The sequence below is a fragment of the Triturus cristatus genome, chromosome 7 (genome assembly GCF_964204655.1).
Source record: "Triturus cristatus chromosome 7, aTriCri1.1, whole genome shotgun sequence".
Taxonomy (NCBI): domain Eukaryota; kingdom Metazoa; phylum Chordata; class Amphibia; order Caudata; family Salamandridae; genus Triturus; species Triturus cristatus.
Genome location: NC_140590.1, coordinates 1859085864 through 1859107906, shown reverse-complemented (window position 1 = coordinate 1859107906; position 22043 = coordinate 1859085864). Strand labels below are relative to the sequence as shown.

General features: G+C 47.8%; 1 protein-coding gene across 1 annotated transcript in view; it reads left to right on the top strand.

Annotated features, from left to right (window-relative positions):
• Window positions 1-9062: 9062 nt before the first annotated feature.
• The window catches only part of LOC146813487 (uncharacterized), a 43201-nt gene continuing 30220 nt past the window's right edge, over window positions 9063-22043 (top strand). Inside the window, exons 1-2 of the mRNA XM_085620250.1 lie at window positions 9063-9250; window positions 11344-11827. Of these exons, the coding sequence (XP_085476376.1) occupies window positions 9227-9250; window positions 11344-11827 (508 nt within the window). The 5' untranslated portion in view covers window positions 9063-9226. The remainder of the gene's footprint in view (window positions 9251-11343; window positions 11828-22043) is intronic.

Sequence of the window (22043 nt, the reverse complement as noted above, 5' to 3'; positions counted from 1 at the left end):
TCTGAGCAACTTTGTCAAACACCAAGGGGCGGAGGAGAGGCCGAATGGCATGGCGATAAACTCGAACCATCGATGTCGCCATCGAAACTGCAGGAACCTTCGATGAGGCGGGAAGACAGGAACTGCCAAATAAGCGCCCTTGAGGTCAAGTCGAACCATTCAATCTCCAAGTGTATGTCCTCATCCTGAAGTGGCGATACCCAATCCAGGAATTTAACTCCTTGAGATTTAAAACAAGATGGAACCCTTGATCCTTCTTTGGCACCAGAAAAATCGTGCTGACAAAGCCGTGAGGGTGAGGAACTGATTCTACAATCGCCCCTTTCTGCAACAGTGACGCAACCTCATTGTCTATAAAAGAGCTCTCTGTAAGGGAAAAAAGGAGATGACTCAGTCTCCGATTTTGGATTGGGGAGGAGTAGAATTTGAGGTAAAAACCCTGAACTGTCTGAAGGACCCATGGATCTTGCGTTAAACTCTCCCAATTGTGAAGAAAACAAACCAATCCTTCCTCCCACCAACACCTCCCAAGGAGGAACGATCCTTACCTGAATAGGAGGTGTCACCGGAGTTGTTTCCTCCTCTATAACCACCAGGGATTTGCTTGCCTCTACCACCTCGATTGCGGGTGGGGTAGAAATTACCTAACCTAGTAGGGTAGAACGAGGGCACTCCGATTTTAACGTGCTGCGCATTTCGCACTCAAAGCCCTGCGTGTTCTCTTGCATGTAATGTGCAACTTCAGCACAGAGTACTCATTCTGTAGATCTTGGGTGGATAACGTTTGCAGGATCAGAAAGAAGATTTTTTATTGGAGGGGCCCTACGATCCCACATAATGTGCTTTATGCTTGCGTTTGGCCGCTGGGCGCGGTTTCTCTTGCACCTTATATGAAACTGAAGTATACCGCGAGGAAGGAGAAGACTCCTCTGCCCCCCCTGCGGTGGAAATGGAAGAGGTACCCAGGGTACCTGATGGATAGGAGCTTCCATACCCATGGTCTTTAAGGACTGTCAAGGCCACCTGTGACAATACTTTCGCCGAAGAGTTGAAGGAAGACCTCTCTTGGGCAAAGCCCTGCTCACCCAACTGCACATTTTTAACTGAGGATTCCCCTAAAGGGCCGCCCAACACTCGTCTGCCATAATTCTTTGATGGTTGGGTAATAGGTTGTAAGGCCTTAATCAATGTCCTGATCACCGAATCCTGTACGTGTGAATCCAGGGCCTCCACAAAGTGCTCCTCCATATGGTGTTCATAAGGCACCTCTTCAAACTCAGCGTATTCAGTGCAATCGTCTGCCTCCTCGGTGAAGTAAGCCATTGTGGTAGTGGAGAGTTGGAGGAGATTCAGGGGGAGAGTAAGCCCAGGGGTGATCAAGTATGGGACCCTCACAGGTCTAGAGCCTGAAGTCAGCAAGCTTAGATCTATGAATAAAATAAAGTAAAGCACCAGCCTGCTCAAATGTGGAGGGAGCCACCCCAAACTCTCCTAGGGCAGTGCCCTTTATTGTTTTTGAGCCCGGCAGGAGTTTTCTTTTTTTTTTCAGATTTATATAGCGCTAACTCTACCGAATATATTGGAGTGCTTTACATGCGCACCAGTTACATTACACAAGGACACATTAATGTTTTGTTTTTGGTAGGCACAGGGAGATTAAGTGATTTGCCCAGAATCACAGGATGTGGAGTCGACCCCGAGGCTCGAACCTTGGTTTCCCAGCTCTAAAGTCGGCAGTCTAGCCGTGAGACCACATCCTCTCCCGAGGGACCTAGGAACAGGCTGCTCATGTAGGACAGCACGAGGTGCCGATTGGAGTGTAATTATCTATGAGCAGCTGCTCGTGCATGCGCGAGTCAGTCAGTATTGAAATGGGGCTTCCTCATTTAGCAGCGCGAAGCGTGTCTGTCCTGCTCCCACTCCACCAGCAATTATGGGATAAGTGGATAAAGGGATCCTAAGCACAGCACCTGCAACAAACACCAATAAACATCCAAATGTCCAATCACATTATAGTGAAGAAACAAAGGTACACTTATCTTGCTGCTGCAGCAGCAAGGAAAGAGGAAGGACTTTCGCGTTACAGTGTTATATACCCGGATGGGTGAATGCTGATTGGTGGATAGAAGGCGGCCGAGATATGCTAATCGCTAGTTCTCTCTAGACTGGATTATTGCAATTCTCTTCTGACTGGCCTACCCAAATCCCTCCCCTCTAAAATTCATCCTCCATTCAGCAGCTTGCTTTATTTCAGGGTCCAAACGAAGTGACCACATCAATCCCACAAAGCCTTGCACACTTCCTCCCCTTGTTACCTGGCGAATAAACTGAAAATGTCTGGAGGCTCGAGACCTTCTCAGAATGCGGAAAAGTTTCTGCTTGATCCCCCCTCCTTCAAAAGGGTAAGATCGATGGCTCAATCGTTCTCAGGTAATGTGGTGAGAATCTGGAACTCGCTACCTCCATTGCTCTGTGCCAGCACCTCTACCCGGATCTTCAAAGCTGACCTCAAATCTCTTCTCTTCCAAAGACACTTTCAGAACTAATACCTTCATTCTCAAACCCCTATAGGAAGTTCGTTCATCGTTGTAAATTTGTAATATTTTTTTCTTGTACATTCCTCACCCTTGCTTGCTGTGTTTGATATTGTGTTCTTGCCTTCCATTGTTTTCCCTACCTCTTCTAGTCTCCTGTCTATTTTTGTAATGTTCTATTTTGTAACATTTCTCTCATGTAACTCAACTGGTTCTATTCTATGTCAGGACCGGAGGCGAGGATTATGCTTCTCATTTCTTTGCATTTATTACACAGCAGCCAATAAAAAAACGTTTTTATTCGTAAACTACAAATCCCATGAGCACTAGGTAGAGAGTACCCTATATAAGGTCTCACAGAGGTAACCACTTCCTCTTTCTTTGCTGCTCCGCAGCCAGTTAAATGCCTTTCCCTTACTACTCTCTTTTGTGTGGTGGTGTATGGGTTTGAGTCATAGCTTTAAGATTGAGTGTTTACGCTTATGCTGATCTCTGCTTACTGTAGGTAACGTGATTGTGCTGTTGTTTTCACTCGCGCAGGTTTTCAGTTATTAGTTACCTCTTTGTGGTGGCTTTACTGTTTCGGCGCGGCGCTCCTCAGTGCATGGTGTTGCTTGTAGCACTATCTGTATTCGTTCCGCGATATCGTTGGGAGCGCGTTGGCCTCCCCTGCCGGGCGCATCGTGCCCGAGGCAGCTTTAGGTGGAGTGGGAGTGTGGGGTGAGGACGCGCGTCGCATGATCGCTCAAGATCACTTTCTATAGCGACGGACTGCTGTTACCGAGCATGCCCGGCGGCCATTTTAACTCATTCTCCGGTGGAAATTTAGCGATACTGACAGAGCGGGATAACGCTCCCGATTTGAAAATACTTGTTGGTCCGTCCTATGCCCCGGTGACGCCCAACGCTACTGAAAGGCTGAGGACAGTATAATACAGCATAGGCTCTGCCTAGAGAGGTTTGGCAAGTCCTCCCTCCACCACAAAACACACTTTGATTGCCTGGCTTGCCTGGGGTTGTTTCCTCTCCCCCTGATTCCTCCATAACAATTGAGACACACTCTGTTGGGTTTATAATAGTGCCCGATTCCTGAGGCTCATACACAATGGCCGACTTCTTTTTTGAAGAAGACTATCTGGAGGAGCAGCCATCAGGCTCAATGAGCAGGACCTCGTTGAGGTCTGTAAATACAGCCCTGATCAGGGCGAGTGCACCCCTCAAACGCCACTTCAATAAATACGCGCTCCAGCAAGGGTGGATCCCTGCAACAAGCGCTTGAGCACCAACCAGTGGCAAAAAGGGTTCCAATCCTCACACAGAGGATTTTTCTCAGCTCTCCAGAGCTTTGGCGAATGATCATGCATATACTGCGCCAAAGAAGTCTACTAACTCTATTCAGAGAGAAAAGGGAGACTCCTCATCAGACAGAGATTCAGAGGAAGATGAAGCGCCCAGACCGGCGATGAAATCTAGGAAGGAGCACCACCCTGAGGTTCCCACACAGCCTAAGCTCCTAACGTTTGAACCGGCAGACATTGTCCACCCAGTACCACCGCGTGGCTCCTGTCGCAGGAGGTGGCGGATTACGTGCAATCGCACCTCCGACGTCCCTTTGACAAGGACATCAGGGCACGACTGTGGTTGGAGTGCCCAAGGCCGGATCTAGCAGTGTGAGTTGCGGAGACCACCGAGGTGGATCCTACAATGATCACCTACTTGAAAAAATATGCAAAAGACCCAAAGAAAGGCATAGACCGCGCATGGCGGGCATGCCAGGATAAACCATTAGACCTATCAGGACAGCTCACCAAAATACTTGAAATTAGGTTTCAGGCCAAAGAGTCCGGATCTCCGAGAGACCCAGATGCCCTGATAGAATGGGCGCAGCGGGCAGTGTGCCAGTTGGGCAATGCCAACTGCGCCATGTCGAGTGAGAGGAGGCGATCTATCCTCCTCAAGTTGGATCCTAAGCTAGCGGAGTTGTCTTCCTCGAAGGCGGGACCCGTAGCCCAGGGTCTTCTTTTTGGACAGCCTTTCTTGAAGGAATTAACAAAGTTTGTGGCCACCTTTAGTGGCTTGGATAATGTGCAGGAGTCACTCAAGTGCATCATCCGCCCGGTTTTCACCAGGGCCAGACAAAATCGAGGGCGGTTGTTCGGCTGTGGATACGATCAAGGTGCCCCATGTGGCCAACAGCAACAAAGAGGAGGCTATCAGGATCATAACTCTGGCAACTCCTCCTTCTATCCCTCTCGAAGAGGGAGGAACCGTTTCCAAAAAGGCAGATTTGGTGGCAAACAGGGCAACCATCAAGACTCCGGAAATACTGGTGAGACTCATTCCATGGTCAGAAGTGGTTCTGGGGGGGCGGATTCAATCTTTCCTACAGGTCTGGCAAATGATCTCGCAGGATGCTTGGGTCTTGGAGACGGTCAGGGGTACAAACTGGAATTGTACAAAACTCCCTCCCAGAGTTCCCCTCCCATACATTGTTCCAGTCAAGATCAAAGTTTCATTACAGACGAAATACAATTCCTCCTCGAGAAGGGAGCTATCGTTGTCACTCAGCGCCATCCTCGTGGTTTCATCAGCATGGTTTTCTTAGTCCAGAAAAAAGGGGGCGGATCCAGATTGGTTCTGAATCTGAAAGAGTTCAACGGGTGGATCATTTACCGACACTTCAAAATGGAGGGCATCCATTTGGTACAGGACCCTCTGCAGGAAGGGGATTGGATGGTCCGTCTAGACCTGAAAGATGCATATCTTTCAGTGCCCATCTACGCTCCGCACCGGCGATTTCTTCAGTTTCTCTGGCAGGGCGTTTGCTACGAGTACAAAGTCCTTCCCTTCGCACTTTCGTCAGCACCTTGATGCTTCACGAAACTCCTGTGCCCGGTCATGGAGTTGTTGAGAGCTCGAGGAGTTCGCCTGATTGTCTAGCTAGACGAAATCATTATCATGGCCCGTTGCCCTCGCCTAGTACTCATGCACCTAGAATGGGCCATCGATTTGCTTCAGAACCTGGGCTTTGTGGTGAATCCTCAGAAGTCCATTCTGTCCCCCATGCTATCTATAGAATTCCTGGATTTTCAGGTCGATTCTCAGAGCTGCCAGCTAATACTTCCCACGCAAAAGATCAGAGCAATCAAGAAGGAATTGAGATTGAATGTGAACAAGCAGATTGTATCCTTGAGGTCAGTAGCCCGAGTGGTGGGCCTTTTAGCCTCATCGATCCAGGCTATCTTTCCGGGACCTCTGCATTATCTCACACTCTAACGTTTGAAGATTCAACATATCCGCAAAGGCCTTGAATATGCAGAACGGCTTCCTCTTTCCGAGGAAGCGAGGTGGGAAATGTTGTGGTGGTTGAAGCACATGGAGTTGTGGAATGGCAGAGCCATATTCGGATCCAGTCCCGAGATAGTGATCGAATCGGACACCAGCCGCTGGAGCTGGGGAGCCCACTGCGGTCCGATTTTGACAGGGGGTTGTGGTCTCCGGAGGAGCTTTGCCTACACATCAATTGTCTGGACCTGTTGGCAGGCTCGTTTGCAATTCGCTGTCCCTCCCCACAGAAGACGAATTGCTGTATTCTATTCTGGATGGACAATGTATCGGCAGTCCGATACGTGAACAAACTAGGGGGAAAGAGGTCACGGATTTTTGCAGAAATCGCCAAGGATTTTTGGCACTATTGTCTGCACCACAAAATATCAGTCGTGGTGGAATATCTCCCGGGGCGCAGCAAGGAGGTGGCGGATTGGCACTCTCGATACGTATGTGATTACAGCGATTGGAGGCTTCATCCTCGAATGTTTTGCTTCCTGAATCAAACGTGGGGTCCTTGTCAATTAGATTTGTTCGCATCCCGCCTGAACAAACAACTTCCTAAATGTTTCAGTTGGCGTCCGGATCCGGAAGTGATTGCCTCGGACGTGTTCCTGCAAGTCTGGCCTCCCGGCCTTTGCTATGCCTTCCTGCCGTTTGCAATGATACCCAGAGTCCTGGCGCAGGCCAGGCATCAGCAAACGGAGCTTCTTCTAGTCACTCCATTGTGGAAAGCACAAGCTTGGTTCACGGTAATTCTAGAAATGTCTTGTGCTATACTAATTTTACTTCCACAGACATGGAACCTGTTGCTGGACCCTCGCAAGCAACCTCATCCCTTGACAATAGCAGGGCAGCTCCCTCTGGTGGCAAGGCAAGTTTCAGGGATAGAGGGGGGATCCCTGGCCTTTCGAGAGACGCTAACGCCTTCATTAAACAGGCATGGTCTGATAATACCCCCAAGCGGTATTCATTAGCATGGAACAAATGGTGTAGCTGGTGTGCTCAATGGGATTTTGATCGCACTACAGCAAATGTCTCCATGGTCATGAATTATCTGGCTTCCCTGTGCTCATCGGGTCTCGTGAACAGAAGGGTTAATACCTTTCGGTCTGCGATATTGGCAGGACATGTCCAACTAGATGGCAAACCTGTAGGTGAACATCCCTTGGTTTGCAAATTGCTTAGAGGCATTAGGATGGTCAAACGTCTGTGTCCAAAGTACTCATTCCTATGGGACGTCACAGTGGTTTTACCGTTTTTAGAAACCTGGCCTGCTAACAAAAATCTATCACGCAAGCAGATCTCTGCCAAATTGGCCATGTTGTTATGTTTGGTCTCTTGCAAGAGAGTGTCTGATATCCGAGCTTTGGATTTGGCAGGTTGCTGTTTCTCCCCTGAAGGGGTCACTTTTATTATCTACAGACGTACCAAGTGTAATATCACATCTGTTTCATATCCTAGTTTTCCGGATAATCCAAAATTTTGTGTGGTTCAATGTCTTAAAGCGTACGAGGTGAGTACGGCTGTGTTTCGTTCTAATATGCAAGGTCAACTATTTATCGCCTTACAAAAACCATTTCGTCCAGTGACCCCAGCCACCTTAGCTCGCTGGGTGCGTTGGCTCATGAGCGAAGCAGGCATTGATGTTTCTAAATTTGGGGCTCCTTCTGTTCGAGGAGCAATGGCGTCTAAGTCATTTGCGCTGGGAGTTACGCTTACCGATATAATGACTGCAGCTGATTGGTCGACAGAGTCCACCTTTAAGTCTTTTTATTATAAACCTATTGTGGATGTAGCATCAGTAGTGGTGGCTAAGCTTTGAAGGAGCATAATCGGAGCCTCTGGTTCTGACATAGAATTAAAAATTTGCGAACAATTCGAGACAAGAATTTTCAATTCTATTAAGGACACGGAGGCGAGGATTATCCCACCCAAGATTATGTATTAAACTGAATCATATGTCATGAATTTACAGTGATCACTGTCAATGTTTCTTTTGATTGTACTATTGAATTATTTCCCACCCTGATTTTGAAGGACTTAATGTTTCACGATGATTCCTAGAGTGACCGTTATCACAGGATTTTCCTCTTTGTTTTCAGATACAAACGGCAAGTGAGGAGCTCTTCCTCCTTTTACAATGGTTCGTTGGAGTGTTCTTCCTCCTTTGAGGTGTTGCGGTCTTTCACCGATCTCAAGACACGTAGTTTCCTCTCCGAGAACGGAAGTTTCCCTGTTGGACTTCAAGATGTTTGGTTATTGTAATGGATTGTCTGGTCATGGACAGTATTCAAGATTAAATGGTTATCTCAAAGAAGTTGGACTTAATGGTTTTCAAAAAGACTCACACAAAGAAAGAGGAAGTGATTACCTCTGTGAGACCTTATATAGGCTACTCTCTATGGTTATGGGGCACCTAGTGCTCATGGGATTTGTAGTTTACGAATAAAAAAGTGATTTTATTGGCTGCTGTGTAATAAATGCAAAGAAATGAGAAGCATAATCCTCGCCTCCGTGTCCTTAATAGAATTGAAAATTCTTGTCACGAGTGGTTCGCAAATGTTTAATTGTACAGCGCTGTTACACCTTCGGGTAAAGTCTGCACTATATAAAAATGCACTAAATAAATAAATAAATAAAATAAAAACAAATAAATGTCTTTTGGGTTATGTAGTTTAAAGTTGTATTAGCTGCTGTAATTGCTTCAGTAAAGAAAGATAAGTATACATAGTACGAAGCCTTACATAGAATCAGATAAAAATCAGATCTATTGGCAAGTATGTTGTTCTGGACGTGCCTACTTGTTCAGAAGCGTTGGCTTAAACGTGCAGAATGGTAAACTTGTCTTTGCGCGTGCGTTTCAGATGTATGAAAGCACGCGCGGAACAATGAGCATCATTCTTACACGCATTCTTTTAATAGTTTAGTATTTTATGGTCCAATTGTGCTCATGAGCTGTTGGAGGTATCTCTGTTCTGGGCATGCGCAATACATATATATATATAAGGGCTACGCGCCTTATAGATATAAACCTGTTCTGATTGTGTCTCTGCTCAGGGCATGCGCACTTGTAAAGTAAACCAAGCCTGTTTGGACTTACGCTTTGGATCGCGTCTCGGCTCTGTGCATGCGCTGTATCATTACAAGCTTGATTGGCATGCGCTCCGGAGTAGTGTTTCTGCTGTGGGCATGCGCATTGTGTGTTTCCTGCCCCATGGTATGTTTTGCATTGCGGGGCATGGCTGTGTCCTTGGGCTCCCTGCGGGCTCCTCTGAGCCGGATGAAGTGCGTGAATCCGTCCTCTGCACCCGTGCGGTCTGCGGCCGACCCATGAGGGGGGAGACACCGCAGTAGGGGGAGAAATGCCCCTCCCGCATCCCGTGGCGGTGAGTTTCAGCCGCCCTCGCCTGGAAGCGTCCGTGGTCTGCCGCACCGCCCTGTCCGTGCAGGCTGAGGCTCGGCTGCTCGGCGCCGCTCTCCCCTGTTGGAGTAAAAAGGCTGATCCACCATTTAGAACTTCTGAAATGGTTGGAGATGAAAGGCAAGCTCACACCTCAAACCCTGCAACACCCGCTGCACAGACATCACTGCACAGCTAGAGGGGCTCGAGCCGAGCCCAGGGTCCCGCCCACGAGCCGAGCCAAGGGTCCTGGCCACGAGCCGAGCCAAGTGTCCCGGCCATGAGCCGAGCCAAGTGTCTCGGCCATGAGCCGAGCTAACGGTTCTGTGCACGAGCCGAGCCCAGGGTCACGAGCCGAGCCGCCGAGCCAAGGGTCCCGGTCTCGAGCCGAACCAAGGGTTCCGTGCACGAGCCGAGCCAAGCGTCACGAGCCGAGCAAAGGGTCCCGGCCTACGAGCCGAGCAAAGGGTCCCGGCCTACGAGCCGAGCCAAGGGTTCCGGCCACGAGCCGAGCCAAGGGTTCCGGCCACGAGCCGAGCCAAGGGTTCCGTGCACGAACCGAGCCCAAGGTCCCGGTCCCGGTCACGAGCCGAGCCAAGGGTCGGCTCTGGCTCCAAGAGCCCGTGCACGAGCCGAGCCTTAACAACATTTTCATGTAAATCATACAATTAACAACATGTTAGCAGATGACTTGGTGTCTTCAAAATTCAAAATGTGCGTTTCCTTAGCACGCAGAGTTTAAGATCGTACTTCAGATTATTTATTAGATGTGAGAGTTTTCAAATATGAACTGAAAGGCACACCTGGCCCGCCGCGATGACCTCCGCACCAGTGAACGCGGAGGCGGGTCGGTAGTTGTGTGCACCCTCCAGGGGTCTGAGATTGGAATTTGAGTTGGAGCGACATTCATGTCTGTTAAAGGCAATTGAGGCTTTTATAAAGCCCGACTTTGCATATTTAAAAGGTTTTCCGATATGTGACAATGAACATAAAGGAGACTAAGTGAAATAACATATTTGCTTAGAATCACACAATTTGATCTACCAGAGAAGCCAAGATTGATATCAGATGATCAATTTTCACACGGTGCAATTAAATTACTACAAGGGCATCTCTTAGTGACACCAAAGGTTAATATTTTCCTCTTCATTCTTAGAGGATGAGATTGGAGAGTAGGTGACATGCAAAATCCTTATTTTTATTTTTGGAGGTTTTACATTGCATGATCTTTGTCCAACGACATAAGAGCGCTTCACAACAGACACAGTCCATGTTTTATTTCAGCACATGGAGATTTACTAGGATTCACAGGGTATTGAGCCGAGGCTAGGATTCAATCCTGATTCCCTATGTTGCATGGACGGCAGCTGACCACAAGGTCTCATCGCTTCCGTGAAAACTCTGCCCGCTTTGGACTCAAGGTTCCAAGAGGAACTTGAGCTGATCAGAGCCAGACATCTGCCTCGAAATTGGTTCCAGCTTGCAGTGGCTCACTCACCCCTACAAACATCCACACTGCTACAAACATCTGCACAGATGGTTATCTCTATATGTGTTCGCTGACTGTTCCTTCATTCAGCCCTCCCACACCACATATATCCCAAAACATCACATCCCATTTACACAGAAACAAAATCTCTGTGCCTCCCCAGAACCATTCTACATCACATATGTTCCTTCCCTGAAATACAACCACCACTCCCCACACTACCAACACACTTCCTATCCCTTATTACAGACCCTTCTCTCTCCCGATACCACTAAACACCCAATTATGAATTTCTCAAATCCAGACTCCATTCCCATCCCGAAAACCATGGCTGCAAAGCAACCCCATGACCTGTGATGCCTTCAGCCTCAGCAGCCCTTGTCCTTTAGCCAGTGACGCGGTGTGTGCTGGGATTTTCAAGTCCTTGCCAGTGGAGCACGCTTATCTATGAGGTGCTAGCAGCGTCCGAACTCCTGCCTGTGATGTGTGTGGGTGCGTGTGTGTGGGTGGTAGGACCAGTTTTCCTTTCAGTTAAATCATTGAGATATTTTATTCATTCTCCTAACTGAAAGTCCCTGTGTTCTGTCTAGGTTTTGGGCCCATCTCCCAGTGACAGCCAGGAGTCCATTGACCAACCAAAGGTTGAAGGGGAGGAGCAATCTGCCAGGTACCATCAGCACTCAGGGGACTGGGTGGAGTGGGACCGTCAGGACTCTATTCGCCTGGTAAAGATTGAAGAATCAGACGACCCCTCTTCCTGTAACAGCTGGAGCTCTAATGACTGGGTGAAGGATGAAGTAACGCAGAAGTCCAATAAACTTAAGAAGCTGCCTGAAGGGGAGGAGACACCTGCAGAGGATTACAAGGATGACATTCGTATCATTAAAGTTGAAGACGAGGAGATACCAATTGAATTCTGTCAAGAGTCCAAGAACCATTGGAAGAATGACATGCAGGCGAAACCCACTAAAAGAGATCCACAGGACTTTAGGAAATGTAAAGATGGTGAGAAGGGATTTTCCAGGGATCCTCAGGATTCAGCGGAAGAAGGGAGGATCCAAGACTCAACTGAAGGTAAGGAGAACTGCATCGAGAAAGACTATTTCATACCTTTTGTGATGGGTTCCAGAACACACTGCATTCATCACTGGCAGGCTAGCACATAGGGATTTTATAGAGTACAATATTAACCATTTACACGCACCATCTTTTCTGTATTCATGCTGGAACAGGGTTATCAAAGAGCACGATGCTTTTAGCGATGTATGTGTTTGAAGAAACAAGGGAACCCAATTGGAACGGTCAGGGACCTTGGGTAGTAGTTCGTTACAATTACAAATGTCCCTGACAGGGAAGATGCATAGAAAGAACAATAAATACAAGCCTGACATAAGAGCTATATTAAGGCTGTCCATCCGGACAGAGTGATGTTAATAACGTTTCAGATCACAAAAGCAATAATCAAGTGGGACACTTTGCTTTTGTGATCTGAAACATTAAGAACAACTCTGTCCTGCTGGACAGCCTTAATATAGCTCTGATTTCAGGCTTATATTTGTTGTTCTTTCTATGTATCTTCCCTGTCGGGGACATTTGTAATGTTAGCGATGTATGAGCAGGCACCAAATGCCGAGGTAAACCTTGGCCCAGGTATCGATTAAAGCACTAGGCAGAATAATACTCGTGAGGTCTTAGCATCCCAAAAAGCACACCTAGGTGAGCACCGTGGCATTCCAAGCAACTATACTTCAATGTACTGGCTTGTGTGGAGAACGTCTGCTGAAGCTGTGGGGTCAGGTGGAGCCAGACATTCAGAAAGCATCTTATTTTAAAAAAACGCTTCTCCTTTGCCCTTCCCTACCGACTCTCTTTCATGATACTGGTCGCTGTACTTGCCTAGCCCTGTGTCTGTTTCTCTCTCTTTTTTTGCTCACTTCTGTCCTAGCTCTAATTTAGTGAGGCAGTAGAAGGAAGCTGGATTCCATGCAGGGTGTAGCAGCGGGTGACACAGGACACACAGCCCTATCTACCTAGTGCTAATATCCTCATTAGCCTTGTGGCTGGTATCCTTACCTCAAAAGTTATCAATAGTTGGTCAGTAGAATATAAGATCCTCGTTCTTGCTAAATAAAAGTGAAAGGCATGCTTGACATCCAGGTTGTGTAACATCTCCTCACTTTAGGAGGCTTGAATAGAATGGATAAATGCCAGGGGAAGGATCTCTCGATTATGATGGAATTCAAAGAGCACGTTTGGTACAGAAGTAGGATGAGTCCTTCGGATCGCCTTATTCTGGCAGACTCATAACTGCAGTGCAAATTGACTACAGCTCGGTTATATGCCTGGCTTACGAGACCGTTACCAAGAAAGAAGTCTTCATGTAAGATGCTTTAAGTCACAAGAAGCCAGTGGGTCAATACATTTGTGCATCAACCTGACTTGGACTAGATGTAAGTCCCAGGAGTCCATGGGGTGCTTCACTAGATGAAACAAATGCATTAGTCCCATCAGTTGTCTTGTTACCAAGTCTGTGCCAATAGAGAAGGGCCCCTTAGGCCTATTTTGACAGGCTCCAGTGGCCGCAGTGAGTGCCTTGTAGTTATTGACCTGCCTGCTCTTGTTGGGTTAGTGACCAGAGAAAGACCTAACGCAAGCTACTGAGCCTGAGGTAGGTTAATGTTCCTCAATAGTAGCCACTGACAGAAACCCAGCCACTTTATGTAACACGGGGTCTCTGTTTTTCCAGCAGCCACCAGGACTTGCAGGTTTTCCCAAGAGAGCTCTAGGTGTGCAGAAGTTGGCTCCTCAAAAACCATGTGATCACACAGAGCAATGGTTGGAAGGGGTGGAGCATCCCCCAACGCGAAGAACTGGCTGACTTTTTTCTCTGGGGGAGGTTGATGTGGTTTTTCTGAATCGATGGAACGGTTCTAAGAACCACACTTGCCAAAATCAAGTCAGAGACACCAGGATGACTAAGCACCCTAGGCTATGTCTGATCTTCTAAAGAACCCTAAAAATCATAGGTGCTTGCTGATAGTCACACTAGAATGCCCCTTCAGTCCATCTTCATGCTGTCTAATGTTTAGGTAAGTGATTAAGGTGTCTATGCATGGATGACCCCAGGTGTTGCGATAGTGCTGAGAATTTCTAAAGAATTAACCACTCGTAGCAAGAGGAACTGCTTTCTCCTGCTGTCCACTTTGGTGTTGTCCAACACTGCAATGCAGCTATCAGGGCATACTGCAGAGACTTTCTGCTGGCTTTACCAAAAAGGTTAGTCCGTCAAGGAGGTCAGTTATTACTGGGCATCTCTCTTATTTACAGTTGAACTCTCTTAAGGGTAGATTGGTCTAGCAGTCATGAACTAGGCCCTCATTTTGAATGTGCTGGAGTTTGGCGCAAATAAAGAATACATTCAGGCAAATTACAAGTTTTCGTGATGATACGACGCAGTAGTATGACATGCTTTTACTTGTTCTTTCCCCCCACTTTGAGAAGAAACTGCTGATATTTTCTGGTAGGTCAGATCAGATGGAAAGCCTCAGCATGAGGGCCTTTGGAGGTAGGGGCTTTGGTTTGAGGAGGTCGAAGGGACAGAGGAGCTTTGAGTCTGTCCATGGGGAACACTATTGGTGCCCTATTCAATCAATCAATCAAGGAATTTGTAAAGCACACTACTTACCCGTGAGGGTCTCAAGGCGCTGAAGGGAGGGAGGAACCGCTACTGCTCGAAGAGCCAGGTCTTGAGATGTCTTCTGAAGGTGAGCAGGTCCTGGGTCTGCCGTAGGTGGGTGGGGAGGGTGTTCCAGGTCTTGGCGGTGAGGTAGGAGAGTGATCTGCTGCCAGTGTTCTTTCGTTGGATGCAGGGGACGGCCGCGAGGGTGAGGTTTGCTGAGCGGAGCTGGCGGGTGGGGGTGTAGAAGTTGAGTCTGTCGTTCAGGTAGGCTGGTCCGGTGTTGTGGAGTGCTTTGTGTGCGTGGGTGAGGAGTTTGAAGGTGATACTCTTGTCGACGGGGAGCCAGTGCAGGTCTTTCAGGTGGGGGGTGATGTGGCTGCGTCGGGGTACGTCGAGGATCAGACGTGCGGAGGCGTTTTGGATGCGTTGTAGTCGATGCAGGTGTTTGACTGGGATTCCTGCGTAGAGTGTGTTGTCGTAGTCCAGCCTGCTGCTGACGAGGGCCTGTGTAACAGTTCTCCTTGTTTCGGACGGGATCCACTTGTAGATCCTGCGGAGCATGCGGAGGGTGTTGTAGCAGGAGGAGGAGACGGCGTTGATCTGCTTTGACATGGAGAGGGAGGAGTCGAGGACGAATCCGAGGTTGCGTGCGTGGTCGGTAGGTGTGGGTGCCGTTCCCAGCGTTGTAGGCCACCACGAGTCGTCCCAGGCCGAGGGGGTGGATCCGAGGATGAGGACCTCCGTCTTGTCCGAGTTCAGTTTCAGACGGCTGCTCTGCATCCATTCGGCGACGGCCTTCATTCCCTCGTGGAGGTTCGTTTTGGCGGTGTGCGGGTCCTTGGTGAGGGAGAGGATGAGCTGGGTGTCGTCGGCGTAGGAGATGATGTTGAGGTTGTGCTGACGGGCTACTTGTGTGAGGGCGGCCATGTAGATGTTGAACAGCGTCGGGCTGAGTGATGATCCCTGGGGTACGCCGCAGATGATGTCGGTGGCTTCGGATAGGCAGGGTGGGAGTCAGACTCTCTGGGTTCTGCCGGAGAGGAAGGATGTGGTCCAGCTGAGGGCTTTCTCATGGATCCCGGCTTCTTGAAGGCGTGTTTTTAGGGTGCGATGGCAGACCGTGTCGAAGGCGGCCGAAAGGTCCAGGAGGATGAGGGCTGAAGTTTCGCCGTTGTCGCCTGATGTCAACTGTGGCGGCGATGAGGGCTGTTTCAGTGCTGTGGTTTCGTCTGAACCCGGACTGGGACGGGTCCAGGATGTTGTTGTCATCGAGGTGGCGGGTGAGTTGCGCGTTGACGATTTTCTCGATGACCTTCGTCGGGAACGGGAGGAGGGAGATGGGTCGGAAGTTCTTGAGGTCCTTGGGGTCCGCCTTGGGCTTCTTGAGGAGAGCGTTGATTTCGGCGTGCTTCCAGCTGTCCGGAAATGGGGCTGTCTCGAAGGAGGCGTTGATGACCTTCCGTATTGTTGCTGTAGGCTTCAGGCCGGGATCAGCCCCTGCCCCTGGAGCGTGAAACAGAGGATCTGGTGTCTCCGGGCCTGAAATAAGATTCGGAGCTTGTGAACCCGGTAATACAATGCCCGTAGACACTGGAGCACTCGTAAGTGCAGGTGGCAGCATTTCAACGAGAAATATCATTCTGGGTGAAAGTTTACCACTTGTAATGAGGGCCTTATCAAGCGATGATTATTTGGAACTCAGTGCATGATAAAAAGCAATAATACTCGGTTACAATAAAAAGTTTCAGGTCATTCTTTACGATATCAACGCACTTTAGGTAAAAGGTGTTATTACCCAACTTAATGTTACTTAGTTGACTTACTTCAGAAGAATGGAAGGCTAGACTGCATTGCTGAAGTTTGAACATGTGTCATGCACATCGCAGCAGAGGCGAGCCATCAGGTGACTAACCGTCGTGCTGTGCGTGGGTAGTGATTCCCAACACACCAGCATGATCGTATGATCCAAGTTCCACATCCAAAGCTCCAGTGCCCATTCGAGGGGCTTGCTGTTGGGATAATGAACACAGCTGTGGACCCATACCTCATAGAAGGTTGTTGACATTCGGGCACTGAAATGGAACCTGGAACACCACTGGATCGACTGCATCCCAGTGACAATGAGGGGAACTGGTTTTAAAGACTAGTCAAGTAGTTTATTTGCATAGTTAATTAAAACCGTTACAGCACAAAAAATATGTTCAATTAAAAATATATAAAACTCTTGTATCTAAAAACCGTGCTAAAAAAGCTTTCTAATTCTGTGCAGATATAGTAGCTTAAATAACTTGTCAGTTTTACCAACTTGAATTATATGTTCGAAGTGTCCTCAGACCCCTTGCACGTTTACATATATTTTTTCTGACTAGGTTCCTATTGTCTGCATTTCTGGCATTTTGCTGTTCTGCAGTTCAATTGTGGATTACTAGATGCAAAACATGCCAGCAGAGCTTGCCTCCTGGTGCGAATCCCTCGTTGATTGAAAGGTTGTTTCAGAAATTTCTTTCGTGCTGTTGTGAGTTCTTTACAGGAGCACAGTAGATGCGGCATGTCTTCCAGAGCCGATCCACATAAGCCGCACACAGAGCCTGCTTTGTTGCATAGCCAGGGAGGGAGATGCTGGGCGCAGGGGAGCAGTCCAAATCTATATTTCATAAAAGCAAATTTTATGTTTTTATCATATCCCAAGTTGAAGTACGCTTGGGTGCCCGGCTTCGTATATGTATTCAGGGTCATCCAACCGTGGGCTCTCTTTGAGAGTGCGTCCTTGTCCTCTAGCCATGAGAGGAGTTTCACTGTCTTCCACGCTAGATTTTTAAAGGTTGGAGTAGTTGTCGGTGTTTCCCAAAGTTGGTTTAGCCCCAATTTGTGTAGACTGCTATGTAGATATTTCGCAGCTGGTAGTGTGGGGTGCGATTGTAACTCCTTCCACAGCTGTTCGTTTAGCGTACCCCGTTCGGCTTTTCGCACTTTGTCCCATGCAATGATAAAGGCCCCTTGTCTACCAAATTATTGTTTCAAAACGCCAAATTCAAGTCTGATTTGCGCAGGTGAAGTATATTTCGGCAGCCCAAAATTAACCCTATATGCGGTTGTTACTGTGGCATCAAGTGTATTCGCGTCCCTGCCTTTGTGTGCCTCGCTATCGTAGGTGATTGTTGGCAAAAGTTTTGCCAGAACCACGTCAACGAGCGGCAGGATCGATGGGCCAGTTAATTTAGAGTTTAATGTTTTTAGGGAGATTGCTAGTACTAGACCTTTGTGCCTTATGATGTTCTTCTGTGCCACAAAGCGGCCGCCTGTATCCAGCTTCACACCTAGATATTTGTATTCAGTTGTGTCTTCTATTCTAGTCTCTCCCCAGAACCAGGCAGCGGTTTGTCGCCTTTTTTCCCCCCCAACTGTCATTGTTCTCATTTTCTCCAAGTTAATCGTTAGATCGTTAGCTTGGGAGAAATCCCGCGTTGTGTTTAAAAGATGTTGCTGCCCTAATTTTGTTTTGCTGATCAGGACTATGCCATCTGCGTAGAGGAGACAGGGTAGTGAGATGTCTCCTAATTTCGGGGAGTGTGAATTACAACTGGTTAGCAGCAGGACTAGATCAGCAATATACAGATTAAAAAGAGTGGGTGCTAAGACACAGCCGTTTCAACCCTTTGTCCGTGGGTATGCGCCTCAACAGATGCGTACCGTTGCCCAGCTTCACCTGTAGCCATGTATTCATATGCAGGTTTATTATTAATTTGAGTAAGGGCTGAGGCAGCCCCCAGCTGTGCAATATGGACCAGAGTCTGATGCGGTTGACGTGATCAAAGCCAGCTTTATAATCAATAAAGCATAGATGTAACGACATCCGTGTGACCTCAGCCTTGTCCATAAAGCATAGCCATGCTTAATATGTTAGTCATTGCCCCGACCGATTTTGCCAAGCCAGTCTGTTGTAGGGGAATTGTGGCTTTTTCTTCCGCCCATGTCTGGAGATCCTCCACTAACAGGCCGGCAAAAAATGTAGCTTCGTTATCTAATAGTGCCACCAATCGGTAATTTTGTGGTTCCGACTTCTCACCGGATTTATGGATTGGGGAAATGATTGAACCTCTCCATGAACCAGGCAGGATATTCAACGTTCTAATTTCTCTGAAGAGTGGGTCCAGTGCTTCTACCCAGAAAATTGCCTCCTGTTTGTATAGTGCTGGTGGTATTCCATTTGGGCCAGGAGCGCCTTCTCTTCTCCCCTTTCCTATCTGCCGTTTGATGGCTCCTATATAGTTAGTTCGGAAGTCCTCAGTTGGTAAGTCTGACCCTGATTTCCCAGAGTCGGCAAGATTGTTTTTGGCCCAGGACTTGGGTGTCGTTTGGCAGTCTGCTTCATTTTGGCATGCTTGACCCTGCTCTCTGCAGTCAGTGCTTTGGTGGAAGTGGGACCTGAGGTAATTTACCCAGACTTCCTCTGAGATGTTCGAGGAGATACCATTGTGATTGTTATGGATAAATCGATTTATAGTGCTCCAGAATCTGGTGCTGTTATTGTGTTTGACATCGGCATGTAGTTTGGCCCAGAGATCTTCCTCCATAGCTCTGTTCGCATCCCTTTTTAGTTTTTTGAGGACTGCCCTTTGTTTCCGTAGTGCTTGTAGTTGTATTTTATCGCTGGGCCTGTGCCGAAGGTGTCTCAGTAGTTGGTAAATCCTTTTTTTTTTTTTTTTTGCAAGCTTGATTTCTTGCTTTGCGGTGTATGATACGGGCTTTGTGCCACTAAATCTTTGCTGGTTTGTTGGTTTGGTCTTAGTCGAGTATGATTCCATCACTGACAGGAAGTTTTTCCATTTCTCAACTTCGCCATCTCCGACCCTCGCAACGAAGTGATGTTTTGCGTTTTCCAGCATCTCACTGCCTGCGGCTATTTTGAATTTAATTCGTCTTAGGTTAATGGTGGCAGTTAGTCCTTGAATCTCCCGACAGCGTTCAAATGTTGGAGTGACTGTTCTCAGTTCTATTTCTTGAGGCCGATGATCACTATCGCCTTTATTGCCCAACTGAAAAGATGCAATTTGTTGGAAAAGGCCTAGGGAGACAAAAGTGTAGTCCAGAATTGAGCTTGTTTTTGTGGAGCTGTATGTTGTTACAGGAGGGTTATCTTCTGGCAATCTGCCATTTAGGGCCCTCATGTTGAGATGTTCCAAGTCCTCCAAGGTCGTTTGTCCTATTTTGGTTTGTTTGCACGCTTGAGGTTTTCCTTGCAGCGTGATATTCCAATTTGCGTTTTGCAAAAGCACTTCTTCGTCCAAGGAGGAGCCCATTAGGTTACAGTTTAGGTCCCCGGTTAAGATGAGATCAGTTGTTGGTCCCTCTATTAAACATGTCTCCGCAAAATTGCACATTTCCTTTACTAGTTTGGTTTTGTATTTCGGTTGAATATACACATTGATTATCATGACGTTAGTGTCCCTTTTGTTTGTCAGTATTGACGAGAAGGATGCAATAACTGCTAGTGATGATTGCGTTGTGGGGCCAGAATGAACAATTGTATTTGCCACGTATGTGAACTGCCCTCCTTGCAGATGGCTGTATTTTGCCCCCCTGATGGCATTTATGTTGAAGCGCAAGAATCCTTGGAGATGAGGAGGGTCTGTTACCCATGTTTCTTGGGGTGCCACAATGTCGAAGGCCCTGACATAGGTGACAAAGTCCAGATCAGCTAGTTTGTTGGCGAGGCCATTTACATTCCAGGAACAGATCCGTACTGTCCCCTTTTTATTTGCTGTGTATAGCGGGCAAGGATCGCGTCAATCTTTTGTGTTGTTAATGGTTCTCGCGATCCATCTTGTGTCTTCTTTCCAAGCTAGCAGTATTAAGGGATCGTTACAGCTTCTTAGTTCCTCTGATTGATGCCTCATATCCATATTACAGTGCCCTGTGGCTCCTCTCAGCACGGATGTGGTTGATCTAAGAGCAGCCGTCTCAAGTCCCCTCAGGGGAGCAGGGTTTAACAGATCTGGATATCCTGGTTTGAAATACGGGGCAATGGTTCTCCCCCAGGACTTTAGGATGTCGCTTTCTGAGAGTATTTTATATGCTATTGTTGGAGAGGTCCATGTTGCTCCTGTATGAACCATGTCGCATTGGTTTCCCTTGCCCCTGCCCGGTTGGAGGCATCTTTTTGATTATGTAAGATGGGCCAGCTGACCTCATTTTGTGGGCATCCCAGTGCCATTTGGTTTCCTTCTGTAGGGCCTATATTTCCTTTCCATTTTGGGCGCTGGCTAGTTTGAATTTGTTTTTGAGGTATCAAAGTTTTTGGCAGTTGGTTGTGAGGCTGTTATGTCTGTGAACAAGAGCTGGCTATTCCGTACGTTCTCTTCTTCCCTTTTGGCTGTATGTTCGCTGAGGGGGGTGTCCAGGTTCCCCTGATCTGTGTTCCTCCCCACGGCAGTTTTGCCGTTTCTAAGTGGAACTCGAGGGTTATCGAAGTGTCCGGACTCCTGGTTTGTCATTGTGATTTGGGTTCTCATCCCTTTTTCTCTTTCAGTTCTGGTTTTAATTTGCAATGGAGTTTCCAACTGGGTGAGACTGGGAGGGGTTGGCTCCAGCCTCCTCCTGTACTACTTCAAGTGCACTGTTTTCCTGCTTTCTGCTTGGATAGTCTTGGGAACCACTAGATATATTTGAAGTGCTCTTAATGATGATAGCTTCTAGTGTAGAATTGTTCTGTTGTGTTATCCCTTCATGCACTGGCGATGTCCTAGTGGGCTGTTGCTTTGTCCCTTCTTGCGCTGATGATGCCCCAAAGAGTCATAGGCATCCGTTCCTGATGGAACTTTGTTTCTGATTCCGACCTTTCCGTTTTTGTGCACGTCTTTGTTTTGCATTTCTTTTCAGTTCCCCTTTGACTGTCTCTGCCTGTTGTAACGTGTGGCTATGGCTACGGCTACGAGAAAGTGCTGTTATTTGTGTGCTGTTGTCATTTTTGGTAATGATTTCCGATTGTTCAGTTATAGATGGTATTTGCTCCTTGTTGGCATGCACAGGCTGGTAAGTTACTGTGTCTTCCCAGTGTCCAAACAGAGTTTGCCCTTTAGTAGGCTGTGTGTGGGCATTATTTGATGCCTTTTTGACTTGTGCCCATAAGTCCGTCAGCATTGCTGGAAGGGTTGCTAGTTTGTCCACATTTGGGCTGCACCCACCAGTTCGATGATTGACTGGCGTGCGATCCTGAGTACTCTGCAGCATCATGTTCAGATTTCCCAGCTTGACATCAGTTGATACCACGTAGACAGCCAGGGTGTTCAATAGGGTTAATTGCAAATCCATTTTATCGGTCTGATATTGCAGGGCCTCTACCAGGAGTTGCACAGTTTTAAGCAAGCTTGCCCAAGCATCCCCATGGTTGGTTCCTTGCACAACCTCTTTGAGATTAACAGCCTCACTGTTAGTTTTTCTGCCATTGTCTGTTTTTGGTTTACCTCCTTGGTTGGCTCCAGATTCCCCCGGTGTGCGAGTGGACAGCTCATGCTGCCCCTCCGCTGTCCCCTTACTCCTGTTCTTTTTTGGATTATCTGGGGATTCGCTTCTGTGCGTGTCCCCCCGATAGGCTGCCAGGAGGGCCTCCCA